General features: G+C 26.3%; 5 protein-coding genes across 9 annotated transcripts; 2 read left to right on the top strand and 3 right to left on the bottom strand.

Annotated features, from left to right (window-relative positions):
- The first annotated feature begins 57 nt into the window (after window positions 1-57).
- On the top strand, window positions 58-1,380 carry LOC113798204 (uncharacterized). Of its 2 annotated transcripts, XM_075819546.1 has the most exons (3): window positions 58-239; window positions 384-1,026; window positions 1,107-1,380. In XM_075819546.1, the coding sequence occupies exons 1-3, from the start codon at window positions 182-184 to the stop codon at window positions 1,219-1,221; spliced, it is 816 nt and encodes a 271-aa protein (XP_075675661.1). In that variant the 5' UTR covers window positions 58-181; the 3' UTR covers window positions 1,222-1,380. The 2 variants fall into 2 exon arrangements, with proteins under 2 accessions (XP_075675661.1, XP_027204500.1); XM_027348699.2 differs by having other exon boundaries at window positions 58-1,026.
- A 390-nt stretch (window positions 1,381-1,770) lies between these two features.
- Window positions 1,771-3,075, bottom strand: Gnpnat (glucosamine 6-phosphate N-acetyltransferase). The gene is made up of 4 exons (XM_075819547.1): window positions 2,558-3,075; window positions 2,391-2,498; window positions 2,191-2,318; window positions 1,771-2,120 (listed from the first exon to the last, which is right to left on the bottom strand). The coding sequence occupies exons 1-4, from the start codon at window positions 2,637-2,639 to the stop codon at window positions 1,908-1,910; spliced, it is 531 nt and encodes a 176-aa protein (XP_075675662.1). The 5' UTR covers window positions 2,640-3,075; the 3' UTR covers window positions 1,771-1,907.
- A 287-nt stretch (window positions 3,076-3,362) lies between these two features.
- ninaB (neither inactivation nor afterpotential B) lies at window positions 3,363-5,896 on the bottom strand. 2 transcript variants are annotated; one of them, XM_027348695.2, is made up of 6 exons: window positions 5,663-5,896; window positions 5,396-5,580; window positions 5,069-5,287; window positions 4,585-4,774; window positions 4,008-4,465; window positions 3,363-3,945 (listed from the first exon to the last, which is right to left on the bottom strand). In XM_027348695.2, the coding sequence occupies exons 1-6, from the start codon at window positions 5,721-5,723 to the stop codon at window positions 3,463-3,465; spliced, it is 1,596 nt and encodes a 531-aa protein (XP_027204496.2). In that variant the 5' UTR covers window positions 5,724-5,896; the 3' UTR covers window positions 3,363-3,462. The 2 variants fall into 2 exon arrangements, with proteins under 2 accessions (XP_027204496.2, XP_075675656.1); XM_075819541.1 differs by lacking the exon at window positions 5,663-5,896 and having other exon boundaries at window positions 5,369-5,503.
- Window positions 5,897-6,958: 1,062 nt separating this feature from the next.
- On the bottom strand, window positions 6,959-11,631 carry LOC113798191 (uncharacterized). Of its 3 annotated transcripts, none has more exons than XM_075819544.1 (4): window positions 11,517-11,631; window positions 9,064-9,692; window positions 8,549-8,919; window positions 6,959-8,456 (listed from the first exon to the last, which is right to left on the bottom strand). In XM_075819544.1, exons 3-4 carry the CDS (start codon window positions 8,642-8,644, stop codon window positions 7,698-7,700), a joined length of 855 nt encoding a protein of 284 aa, XP_075675659.1. In that variant the 5' UTR covers window positions 8,645-8,919; window positions 9,064-9,692; window positions 11,517-11,631; the 3' UTR covers window positions 6,959-7,697. The 3 variants fall into 3 exon arrangements, 2 of the variants coding, with proteins under 2 accessions (XP_075675659.1, XP_075675660.1); XM_075819545.1 differs by lacking the exon at window positions 11,517-11,631 and having other exon boundaries at window positions 9,064-9,470; window positions 9,561-9,897; XR_012846073.1 differs by lacking the exon at window positions 11,517-11,631 and having other exon boundaries at window positions 6,968-7,491; window positions 7,614-8,456; window positions 9,064-9,897.
- Window positions 11,632-12,713: 1,082 nt separating this feature from the next.
- LOC113798174 (uncharacterized) lies at window positions 12,714-14,092 on the top strand. Its single transcript, XM_027348665.2, has 7 exons — window positions 12,714-13,002; window positions 13,079-13,344; window positions 13,403-13,546; window positions 13,605-13,630; window positions 13,702-13,781; window positions 13,841-13,869; window positions 13,944-14,092. The coding sequence occupies exons 1-7, from the start codon at window positions 12,788-12,790 to the stop codon at window positions 13,964-13,966; spliced, it is 783 nt and encodes a 260-aa protein (XP_027204466.2). The 5' UTR covers window positions 12,714-12,787; the 3' UTR covers window positions 13,967-14,092.
- Window positions 14,093-14,157: the final 65 nt, after the last annotated feature.

Here is a 14,157-nt window from a genome sequence, read left to right as displayed (position 1 = left end):
GGTATTGATCTAAATCAATTCTAGACAAAAGAATGGCCGAAACAAATCAAAACAAATATATTCCGAACAAAAACATATGATCATTGTTTTAATGAATCGATTGTATCGTTTTGCGCCGATGCGTTAAACATCGATACTTACCTTTTTTGTATACAAATATTTAGCGCATCTTTTCATTATAATGGCGGTAATTTTTTTTTATTCCGGACATCTTAAAAATTATTTGGACATTCATTCAGGTATTTATTTCTAAGACATTCGAAATCAACGAAAAGTTTAAGAATGTTTTGCTTCCTGTGATTTATCTAAATTGAAATTCATACTTTTTAATCGTTTGGTGATGATTTATACGGAAACGGATTTTACCCGTTCACCATTAAAAGAAATCTGTTTCGAACATATTTTCATTCATTTAACCATCAAAGATTTATTTTGTTTACAAAATGTTTGTCAACGATTCGTACGATTGATTGGTGAATATTTCGAACGAATGGAATCGGTTGATTTTTCTATTTATTCGATAAAAAATTCACAAATATCATGGCATTGTTTACAATTGATGCTCAAAGATAATCAATCTATTTGTGATTTAAATCTATCTCAATGTAAATGGATTGATGATTATCGTTTTTTGAATCTAATTGAAGGTCAAAATCGTCTCAAATCAATTAATCTTTCATCAACATTTTATATCAGTAATCGATCATTGATGACAATGACATTATATTGTCCATATTTGGAAACAATTATATTGGAAAATTGTGGTTGGCTTCAACCAGAAACCCTATATTGCATTGCTGAAAATTGTCATCACCTTGCCACATTAAATCTAGCCAGTTGTTGGAATTTAAATGATAATTGTATTCGAATTTTATTGGAAAAATGTGGCCATTCATTACAAAATCTAATCATTGCTCGAATTTATTCATTAACAAATGAATCAATGCTGGCAGTTCGAACGTACGGTTCAAATATTCGATTTTTGGACATATCATTTTGTTGGAAAATCAATGATTCCGGTTTGAAGTAAGTTTCAATTGAAATGTTTGATTTCAATGGAAAAAATAATTCTTTTCTCTATAAATTTCTGTTATTACTGTTTATAGATATTTAATCGAATGTAAAAATCTGAAACAAATCGTAACACGAAAATGTTCAAACATTACCTGTTTGGGTCGTCAATATATTTGTGAATATTCAAACATTATCCAGATTGAATGAATTCTTTTTTCCCGTTATTGTTAATCATTTATTCCGAATGTTTATTGTTCGTATTATTATTATTATTGTTTGTTTGTATTTTCTTATTGTATAATTTAGTTAATTTGTTTCCAAAATTATCTTCAAAATAAATATTTTATTCAATATATCGTGGTCATCGTGGACAAACAAAAAACAATTAGCCTAAATTTTTTTTTTTTGTTACAAGCTTCAATTAACATTGACTTGACTTTCAGAAGAAAAAAAAGCAAAACGTTAATTTCACAAATCGATTTAGAATTTCAGAATCAATCGGAATCTCTCTTTATACCAATGAGTGAGAGAGATGTTCCACATCGACCAAATCGACATCTTACCTTATTCGACATTAACCTGATTCGTGATCTCGTCAATTTTTAATTCGTAACTGAATTTTCCTTCTTGTTTCAAATGTCTGAAAAGACCTTGAACATTTTGTTTGGTTTTTTTTTATTTTGAAATATAAAAAAAACTAATTTGATTATAATATGGACAACATCAAAAACGGTAAACATTGGTATATATAGTTTGTTTTGTTTTTTTTTAATACAATAAATGGCATCACGTATCAAATTCAAAAGATTTTTTTTCAATAGTTTTCAATAGTAAGGCTGTGATTTGTTGTTGTTGTTAAACATTGATCTAATTTTTGTTGTTAAATTATGTTATCAAAAACGAATAGTCAAAAAATTTGAACGACCTTCTTCGATTTGAAATGCAAAATATTTTTGATACCATGATATCATACGATCATTACAATCCAATGTTAATTTATAACAATTTAATACTTTCGACAATGATTTTAATGTTTGTACTAATGCAACACCAAGATTTTGTCCACGATATTTATTATCCACGACAACATCTTCGATTCTGGCTCTCTAAATAATCAATAGAATTGAAAAAAATAAATCAGAATTTGATAAGAAAAAAAATATATATGATAATTACCAAACCACCGCCATGTATGAATTTATATTCGGTAAATAATGTAGCCGAACCGGCAATTTGATTTGTTTCTAAATCTTCAATTACTGTCACATAATAACAACCATTTGTTTTCATTTTATCAAAAATTTCTTCATTAATTGAATGAAAAAATTGTGATAAGATTAATTTCAAACATTGAAAAACATATGATATGATATTACCATCAAATCGTTCGCTTGATACATCACCAACTTCTGTTAGCTGTGATAATACTGTAAGAAATCCATATTCATAATCATTTCGAGCCAATGGCCTTATGCGGAAATTATCTTTATAAAGAGAGAAAATTATTTTAAAAAAAATCATATTCAAACGAATGGAAAAATACCTTTTATCGAAACTTTTGGATCAATTTTATATGCATCATCAAGAATTTTTTCATCATAAATATATTCGATTGATGATGTCATTTTGTTTTGTTTTTTATTCGATGCAAACAAAAAAAATAAGCTCACAAAAATGGAATTGATCAAAAATCCAATGATTATTATAACGTGTTTTCCAAAAAAAAAAATAAGTTTGTAGTAAAGGAATTCAATTAATACAGATATTAATAACGACAATCATTGATTATGATTGTACATTTTGATAAAATTTTATTACAATATTTGATTGAAATGATTACAAATTTTTTTAAAAAAATTTATCAACGAAGATTAAATAATTAAATCGAAATCATAATTGAACGCTTATGACGTCTCCAATAACCAACAACAGGTGAGTAGAAAGGAAAAACAGAAAATCCATCATGAATGAAATGGAATTTTTTCGTCGCAAATATCATTTATTTACAAAAAAAAATATGGATATATTGTATGTAACAGAAGAAAAACGAGAAATACAGGCTCGTTTTTCTGTATATATGTTGGCGTTGCTCAATTATTATATATTCATCAGCTGATTTTTTTTATTTGTTCACGAATTAAAAAGAACACAAAGCATCGTGGTAATCGTGACTTATTTATTCGTTGTCAGCAATAATAATAATGGCTAACAATGAAATGATAAATTATATGAGACAAAACAAAACAGAAAAAATTACATGGAACGTATCATTTTATTTCACATGGGTGTTGACCATGGTAATAACACGCGTGTGATTAGCAAATGAAAAACAAAAAAGAAAAATTCAATTGGCACTAATTAATTGAATTATTTATTGTTATTTTATACGAAAAAAAAATTAATTAATTATAACGGATAAATTGAAAAATTAAACATCAACATCATTATTCATTCAACATAATCATAAACACCATGTATTGTTGGTGGAATAATACCAGTACCGGTAGCCACTTCTGCACGTGCAATTTCAGTAAATGTACGTGCATCCAATATAAGCAAATAATGTGGTAATAATTCATTTCCGGATAAAACTAAACATAATAATATACCATCATCTTCATCATTTGATCCTGGTCTTGCAATAAATATACATTCACCGGGGAAAAAATCATCCGTATCTTTCCATATTAAAACGGATTTATCTTCAACATTTAGTTTACAAATTGAACGAGAAAAATTACCCTGTTCAAAAATTCCACTACCATAACAATATTTATATTTATGGCCATTAAATCGTCGATAATTGATTGTTGGTAATTCGAAACCAGGTTTACATAGTGATTCACCTGTTAACATTATTAAATCTTTTTCCATCAAAATAGCCGTTGCATTAGTATTAGCCAATGTAACAAGATTTTCACCCAATTTTATCTGTCAATAACATTTTTGTTTTGTTAGTAAAAAGAAGCACCAAAAAACCGCCAAAAACTTACATCATTAATGTTTACAATTGGCATTACAAATCTTGTCGGTACAGCTTGATTATCATCATCATAAATATTTTTACGCATCTGATGTAGATCCCATTTATCTAAAATTGTTGGATTTTTATATGCCATAAAATCGGCAACAATATGACCATTATCTTCATATGAATTTATCATATGAAAATAAAAAAATGCATTCGAATAATATTTCTGTACAATTTGACCATTTTGTTTATTGATTATGAAAAATTTCGTTCGTTCATTTGGATGCCATTCAAAACAATCTTTTAATGGCCTTCCTTTCGGTGTACAGGTTGCCAATTTCAAACCATTCACCAATAATGGTAATTCAATAAAAATTATATAATTTTTTGTTATACCAAAACTATGATAATAAGCAATACATGTTGTCCAACGTGAACAAATCGATGTTAATATTGTTGATTGTTCCAATAGGCTTTTCTCTGTTTGTTCGTCGAAAGGGGAAAAAAGAAAAATCGCATTACATTTTTGTTGTTGTTGTCATTTCAAAAACAAAAACAAAAAAAAAATTATCATCATTATTTGTCATCATTATGCTTACCATTATCATTATTATTATTATTATTATTGTTATCATCATTATCATCATAATGAAACAATGGAATTTTAATTAAATGATATTTCATTCCTGTTAAAAAACTTGAACTAAGATTATAGGCATAATTTTCATTGTACATATATTGTACATGTGAACAAGCAAGATTTACGCCAACAATTTTATCCAAATTAATCTGAATGTTGAAAAGAAAAGAAAAGAGAAAAAGAGAAATGAATGTTTTTTTTTTCTAGAAAAAAAGGTCGATTTTAAAATAATGTTAATTTCATTCAGGAATGACATTGATTGTTTTTTCATACACATCAATCTAATCATGATGATCATCATCAGTTGAATCAACAAAAACAATGAAATTATTAATAGAATCGACATTGACAATCAATCTTTTCTATAATATTATCTCTCTCTCTCTCTCTCTCTCTCTCTCTCTCTCTCTCTCTCTAAAAATCAAACAATAATAATAAAATACCTTTTTCATAACATCCAATGTTTTTGGACAAATACGCCAAATATTACATGTTTCGGATGATGCATAATATTCATTTGATAATTTATAAACATTTATACAACCATTATCAGTTAAATCGGATGGTACTATTTGTGAAAATATACGATTAAATACATTTTTACATGGATCAGGAAATGCACGTGTACCAAATTCAGTATAAATTGGTCGTTTTACTTTCATCTTTTTTTGTATTGAAATGAGATAAAGAAAATTTGGATTGTTTAATTAAAACTAATGAATAAATATGAATAATAAACTCACGAATCGATTGGATCGAAATCTTCATACCATTTTTCTATAGGCATCCGATTCTAAAAATTTCGAAACATATTTTACACAACCATGTCGGATGGAAAATTTACATAATAATGCACAACCATCCAACCAATGATTCAATACAAATTCATCATCAAGATCCCATTTTCCTGGTCCTAAACGTATTAATTCAACATTTAACCATTCAGGTATGTTTCCTGTTTGTTGTCAATCATCATCATAATCAATTAAATAAATAAAAATTCAATGAAAAGAAAAACAACAAAAACTAATATTTACCTTTAATTTTAGTAGTTATCTCTTGACAAACTTCACTACATGAAACCAATAATTTATCCATGTTTTTTTTTTTTGTTTCATCAAATTCTTTGTAATAATTGTTGATTATTATATGATTATGATGATAATTGAACAAAACAAGAATTATATTTCGTAAGAATCCAAAACATTTACAAAAACTGATTTAAAAACGATGAGACAACAACAACAACAAAATAAATAAATTGCGATACGAGATTTTTGCTTCCGTATTTTCGATCAATTTTTTTTGTTGTTGCTGTTGCTGAAGCTGTTATTAATATTTTTTTCCCAGTCTAATCCTGTGTCAGTGTTTATGGATCGATGGAAAAAGGATGTTCCAAAACAGAAAAAAAAGAAGATTTCTTCCTAAATTTAATCCAGTTTTTTTCCCCACAAACATAAAAAATACTCTCTTTTTTTTAACAACAACAAACGAAAAAAGAGAGTGAGTGAGAGTATCTTTTTTATTCAAACAAAATAAAATCCATTTTAATCAATCAATGTGATGATCAGATACTTTTACTTTTTTTTTACCCGAGCAACGAAAAAAAAGAAAATCCGTAAATCTTTCTCTTTCATTTGGATTGGCTTGTTTTATATTTGATGTATTCAACTTCCTGTAATTTTTCTCTCATAATCTTTCTCTCATTTTTTTTCTATTACCCCGTTTACTGGATGTTTCGAACTTACTTCTCTTTCCTTTCCTTTTTTTGATTTCAATCGATCAAAAATTTTTTCTTTTTTTCCCCTTCATCATCATCGTTGTTGTTGTTGTTGTCTGGACATCGTCATCGATATTAGTTCGTTTGAAATGCAATAAATTCAATTCTCAAGAAATGATGAAACCATTCAGGAAAAATATTGAGTTTTTTTTAAAAATTTTTAAAAAAAATGAAATTTTTCATTTGAATTGAAATGACTAAAATGAACATCCATCAAAAACCAACAAACAAACAAACAAATTTAGTTAACCGAAATATCACATGCTTTTTTTAGACACATCGATGGTCAAATAATCAACGGCGACGATGATGATGGCTGCAACGATGTTGTTTCGGCCATGTTTCAATCAACATATCACCGACATCTCCATGGATCTCACATCGCACACGGATGACACAATTTTTTAATTTTTTATTTTTCCATTTCCATTAAATTTTATTTATAATTTGATTTTTTTGTTTTTATTTTTCTTTGAAAACAAGAAACTAAATTTGAACAACTAAAGTAAAATTTTTTTTTTCATTTTTTCATTTTAATCAATTGGAATCCTTTTGGATGAAACAACAACAAAAATATGAAAAAAAACAACGATGAAATTTAGAAAAATGAAAAAAAATCGGTCAAAACAACTTAATGAATGATTCGATTTAATTCGATCACGATGATGATGATGAAATTAAAATGAACAACATTGATGATAATGATTTTGCCAAATAATAATTATTACATTCGATGATAATGTGTAGGTCTTTCTCTCTCCCTCTCTCTCTCTCTCTCTCAAAAAGAACAATTTCTATTGATCTTCAAAAAAAAAATCCGGAATCGATCATTGATCTTACTTCGTTGATTTTGTAATTAATTATTTATGATTATATTGAATTGAGCAAAGTAAAAGTAGCCATTTCGATAATGATGTTGATGTCATGACTTTTGTTTTGAATTTTTGTTGTTTGTTGTTGTTGTTTGATTGACTTTCACTTTCAAATAATGATTAAGTTTGAATCCTTTTAAGCCATATTATCTCTGTCTGTCTGCTGAGATTGATATCTATCATCGATTCAAAGTCAATCACGTTACATAATTATCTTTTTTCGAAATTATCATTATTATTTCACGAATTATGACATTGAATTAGCAAGAAAAAAACAGCATAAAAAAATTAATTAATTAAAATTTGAAAACAAAATTTTTTTAAAAAAAATCTCACTGATTAAACAACAAAAATGGAAAGAAACGATTTCTATAAAATGTTGACAAAAAAAAATATATTCATCTAAAACCAAAACAATTCTTAATCTTCATATAAACGAAATTCATTTGATGATGATGAATCAACACTATTTTGTGATGGATATTTTAAATCATATTCATTTGCACCATTATATAATGAATTATCGAAAATTTCATTTTCATTCGATACTAATAGATCAGGTTTTCTTGCAGCCGATGATAACCATGATGTTAGATCACCAATAAATGCTTTATGTTGTTGTATATCCTGTTGATCAATATTAGAATTTGGTGATGATAATTGTGATGGTGGTGGAGATGATGGTGGTGATGATGATTTTATTCTTGTTTTTGATAGTCCATTAGACATTGTTGATCGATTACTCATCGATTTTTTCGATGATGATGATGATCTTGATATAATTGAATCGATTGTTTCAACTACTGGTTTAATTTCTTGTACAACTTTTCTTACTGGTGTTATAATTTCATGTATTTGTTGTACAATTGGTTTAACCACTTGATGACGTAAAATATGTGGTTCATCTTCAGAAAATGATTCAATTGGTTCTTTATTTCCTTTTGATGATTCATGTTGATGAAAAACATTCACTTTACTTGATGCTGATGTAAATTTTATATGAAACATTGGTACTGAACTTTTAACTTCAATTAAATTTGGTTTATATGGTTCTTTTGGTGTATCAATTTCATAATGATTAACAATATGATGTGAATTTATTGCCGCTTTTATCGGTGTAGCTGTATGTAATGATGATGTTTTATGGCCATATGATGAACATTTAATCACTGTTATTGCCTAAATGAACAAAATCAAAATTACAACAACAACATTAACAACAACAAAAACAAACAAATGATAACAATAATAATAATAATGTAGAACATTACCTGTAAAAGAATCAATATTATTGATTGTAAAAAAATAAAATTAAAACGACAATTTTTAGGCCTTAAGCCTGTTGATAATGTTATTAACATAATCATTGTAATGATTTGGTTGTGTGATTTTGTTTTAATTGGAAAAAAATTAAATCACTAATGATGGTGATGATGATTATGATGATAAAAACTTTTATTCGAATCGGATTGATATGTTTTTCTTTTTGGCTGAAAATGTGATTTAATGATGATGTAATAGTGATTAATGGAAGAAAAAAAAATATATTTCACTTATGATCTTCGTTAGTTGAATCACTGAAAAAATAAATTGAGAAAAAAAGAAATCAAATCGATGATGATGATGATTTTTTTTATCGTTGCTGTGCCAAATGAAACAACGATGGATAGAAGAAAAAGAGATGGCCAAATTAATCAGTGAATAAGAAGAAGTAGAAGAAGAAAAAAAATGTAAATTAACAAATTTTGCACATGATAGTGTTGTTTGTCAATCGTTGTTAAAATACCTCTATGTAATGAAAATGATATGAATGTGTGAATAATGATTATGTTGATGATGATGATGAAACTAGTTCAATGTTTTTGGATCAGATGATGATGATGAACGAAATCAGAAAACGAAAGAAAGATTGGATAGAAGAAAGAAAAAATCATTCAATCCATTCATCTATGATGAAGAGAGTATCTATTTGATGGATGTTGATGATCTTGGCCATGCATGTAGTCGACGAACAAGTTACGGATTATACGAAAATATCATCGTATATTGGATTGGATTGGATTTTTTTCGGTTTAAAGGGGATTAGATGCATATATTAAGTATTGAAACATGTGTTGTTTTTTTTATTCAATAATTTCTAGTTGTGTTCCATAGAAATTAATGTTACATGGTCGTTTTCCAAAATACATACAGCTAACGAAAAAAAAGGAATGATGTAAACTATTTATGATTATAAAATCAATGTTGTTGATGATGATGATGATGGTTGTCGATATATATTACCATTGATGATGGTGGTCGTGACTATTTTTTTGTTGTTGAAAAAAAATAGATTTTCAAAACATCAATATCGTGATCATCGTTTACCATTGAAAACAAATCGACAAATCGGATCAACGAGATAATATTCAATATCTTGCAATAAAAAAAACAACACAAAATGATTGATCACCAGAAAGAAAATAACAAAAAAAAAAAAAGAAAATTGGTAATGAAAAAAAATATCGATTGTATCGATTGATTGTAAGATTATTTAAACAATGTGAAAAAAAGTTCTATTCGAAGAATTTTTCTTTTCTTTTCTTCTTCATCATCATCATCCATTCGACTTGAAATAAATTCATCGAATCGTTTCATTTCAAAAGTCTTTTTCTGGATTTAACTCTTTCTTTTTCAAATGTTTTTTTTTCTTTCTCTTTTTCAATGTTTCTTGTATGTTCAGAGAATAACTATTTGATTTTCTCTCATTCGTTTCCTTTTGGACAACAAAATAAGTAGAAAAAATAACGAATCTTTACGATGAGAAAAATAAAACAAAACATCATCTTTCTCTCTCTCTCTTTCTTTTTCAATTTTCACTTTTTTTTACACATCTGCATAGCAGAAAAAAAAGTATTTGTCATTTCAAATGGAAAAAAATAAGAAGAATTTTTTTTCCAAATTACAAGAATGGACGTAGTAGTAGTTTTTCATTTATAAACATTTATAAACGATGATTATGTAATGTCAATTGATTTATTTTTAAATATTAAAAAAAAATATGAATATAGACAGTACATACATTGAATAGGATGATGATAATGATATTCAGCTTGTTGTTGTTGAAATAACCACAAATAATATCATTATGCAGACAAACAAACAAACAAACATTCATTCAATGTCTATTTGCATCTCCTATTCATTCATTCATTCATTCATTTTTTTTCAATGATAATGCACATATAGAAAATGAGAAAAAATCTGATGATACTTTATTTGGGATTTAAGAAATTGATGTTGATGATGATAATGATTTTTTTTTTGAAAATTTTTTTTGTAATTGAATAAAACAAATTTTTGTTAAAAATGAAAATCTAGGTTCGGAATAGAATAAATTCAAACAAAAAAAACAAACTCTTGATCCATCACACAAACAAACAAACAAAATAAAAATGAAGGTCTTTCTTTTTGTTCGGAATGTTTCAGCAAATCTTTAACTTTTCTCATGTCAATCATATTTGAAAAATTTGATTTTTGATCAAAACAATCTAAATTCAGCAATAATAATAAAATATGGCTGACCATTGTTGATATCCGATAAACAATAGCCAATAAAAAATGATTGATGACCATTAATTGAGATCGATTTGAATTTAATCGATCAATCAATCAATCAATCAATCAGAAATGACATGGAAAAAATAACATTGTTGAAACATTATTCATTGAACATAACAACAACAACAAAAATGATGTTCCAAATGGATGGAAAAGTGAAGAAAAGAATAAGAAGAAGAAAAAGTTATCGCCAGGTCAACAGTGTTTTTTTTAAAACTTTTTGTTCAATAAATAATGTCAATAACTTTATTAGAACATCTCATTATGGTTTTGATGATGATGATTATGATTCGATTAGATAAATTTTATGAAGAAAAAAAAATTATTATTCGATTTCATCATTCGTTGACATACGTTGATTTAAAACGAAGTGAAAAAATTTCATTTTTTTTTTTTTTTTGATAACAAAACTCATTTCGAAGGATTTCATTTTTTGAGGAAAAAATGTCATAAAATGAAAATTCTAAATGCTAGCAAAGAGACTAATTACGAATCATATAATCCTTTGATAATCATTATGTTGATTATGATTATGAATTTTTTGAATCAGATTTTTGTGAAATCCGATTAAAATGATTAGATCTAATCATCAAATCATCAATTAGATTTACAATAAATACAATACAAAATTAATCTTACCGATACGATGTTTGAAGATTTGAATACGGATTATCTTCATTATCATCACCATCATCATCAAAAAATAAAACTAAAATCGAATGAAACCTGAATAATAAAAGATGTTCGCAAAAACTCAAATTCGAACGAATTTTACAACAAATTTTTTTGAACGTCATATATGAACAAACATAATTTAATGATAATGTTGATGACCAAAAAGAACAAAAACAAAAACAAAAAATTAAAATTGAAAATTGAAATGAATTAAAAATTTTTTTGATAATGAGGATTTTTATCATTCTGTGGCATACATGATGATATAATGAACGTTTATTTCTTGCATGAGCAAGATAAAGGAAGAAAAGTTGACGATATCAGTTTCTTTTCCGACTACAAAAAAAATAAATTGGATCGATCTTCACTCGTTGAACTACGCGAAACTATGTTGCCAAAATGAAATTGCAGTAAGCAAAAAAAGTTGTTTCGAATCGAGTAGCAATTTTAATTTTTAGTTTTTTTAGTTTCGTTGAAAGTTGTTGATGAAACAACAAAAAACATTATCTGCATTTTTTGATGATGGCAGACACCATTGATTTCAATTGGAACAAGTTTTGATAATGATGATGATCACCACCATCATCGTCATTAAACATTACTCTATTTGATCTGATTGAAATAAGATGCTTATTCGCTTTACACCATCAAATAAACAACTTTGGCTAAACTTTCAACTTTCATCATGATAAAATATTGATCGAATAATGAAAGGAAAATTGTTGTTTTTTTTCCTATTTCCTTCCCCCTTCGATTATCCAAAAACAATTGTTTATGTAAATTTTCCATTGTTGTTGTTTTTTTTTTTGATTAACAATGATGATGATGATGATGATAATGATAATAATGATTGGTCATTTTCGTTTTTTTTCTTGTTACAAGAAACGGATTTCCAAGTTTCAAAAAAAGGCCAAAAAAAATTATTGATAATGATGATTAAATGCATATTTTTCATTATGATTGTAAAATAATGATAATGAAATTTTTTAAATCGTTATAACGATGATAATAATAAAAATTTATAATCAACATTTCGACATTGAATTTGACTTATCTGATTTTTTCCATAGTTGTTGTCGTTGTTTGGATAATGTTAAATATATTTTATTATTATATTATGATGATTAACAAACGAGAAAAAAGTAAAGGGTGGCTCATTATAATTATACAAATGGTTTACAAGGCAATACATTTTGCTTGCGTTTTGGGTATCGATGTGAAAAACTAAGTAAAAAATGTCTCGAAAATTCATAATAATGACCATGATCATCATGATGATGATTAATGTAGTTGTTAATGATAAAAAGTTATATAATTTTAATAATTTTCCTTGGCAAATATCATTACAATATTATGATCGATTAACAAAACAATTATATCATATTTGTGATGGTGCTATTGTTAGCCATATTAATGTTATTGTACCGGCATATTGTGTTGATTTAACATTGTAAGTTTCAAGCAAAAGAGAGAGAGAAAAAAATTATCAAATTAATCGTTATTATTATTAATCAATCATTATTTAGATCAAAAAATAGATCAAAAATCAATATAGATGATTTTAAAATAAAAGTAATTGGCTTTTACAATCAATCCGATGTTATTGATTCAATATATTCAATATCGGAAATTAATTTAAATCCACGTTGGAATCCAGAAACATTCTTCTATAATGCTGCAACTATTTCAATTAAAAATGAAGAATTTAATTTTAATTGTCCGGATAATAACAATCGAAGACCATTGGTTCAAATGATTTATACTAATTTAACTGATAAAATTTCTATTGAATGTAAGATTAATTTCTTAGTTGATATTGAGTTGATTTGTTCATGTTGTTGTTGTTTTAGCCTTATATAATCATCATGCAGAATTAGCAACATGGAATTGGCAGAATTACCAATATGAAGTACGTAATGTTCGTATTCTTTCCAATGATGATTGTCAGCAATCTTTAGAATCCAATGAATATCGATCGTTTGACAATGAAACTGGTTAGTAATTTAAATTTTGAAATTTTTTTCAAAATTGATAATTTTCTGTTTGAAATAGAAATATGCACCTATTCATGGTTGGATGTAAGCAGAGTTTTTTGTGAATTATCCTGAATGAAAAGAATGAGATTTTTTGTTTTGTTTTTGTTTTTCAGTCATGTTATTTTAGCAATGGAGCACTTTTACAATATTTTCATGATGATGGTAAAGCATATTTGTTAGGAATTGCATCATGGTAATTTATTCATTTGAATTTTACTAAATAATAATTTCTAATTGCTATTTGTTATATAGGATAACAACTGATTTGTCAAATAATATCAGTAAATATTATCATTAATTATCAATTTATAAATTTATCTTTAAATTTTTTGTTTTTGAAATTTTTTTTCTCCAGTAATTTTCACTAAAGTCACCTAAATTTTTTCACTCCCCTGGATTGACTTGTCGACTATCGATTATTGATGATGAATGGAATTTCCTTCTAAAATCTCGAATGATTTTTTTTTTTTGTTGATTAAACGAAATACAAATAAAATATTTTGAAAAATAAATGGAATTTTTTATTTAAAAAAATTTTTACGATAAAATACTCTTATAATCGATTGTAT

Source organism: Dermatophagoides pteronyssinus, unplaced genomic scaffold (assembly GCF_027571235.1).
Source record: "Dermatophagoides pteronyssinus isolate colony J.1.1.1.1 unplaced genomic scaffold, Derpt_VIB-CSIC_2022.12 sq0004, whole genome shotgun sequence".
In the NCBI taxonomy this organism is placed as follows: domain Eukaryota; kingdom Metazoa; phylum Arthropoda; class Arachnida; order Sarcoptiformes; family Pyroglyphidae; genus Dermatophagoides; species Dermatophagoides pteronyssinus.
This window is presented reverse-complemented; position numbering and strand designations above follow the sequence as displayed.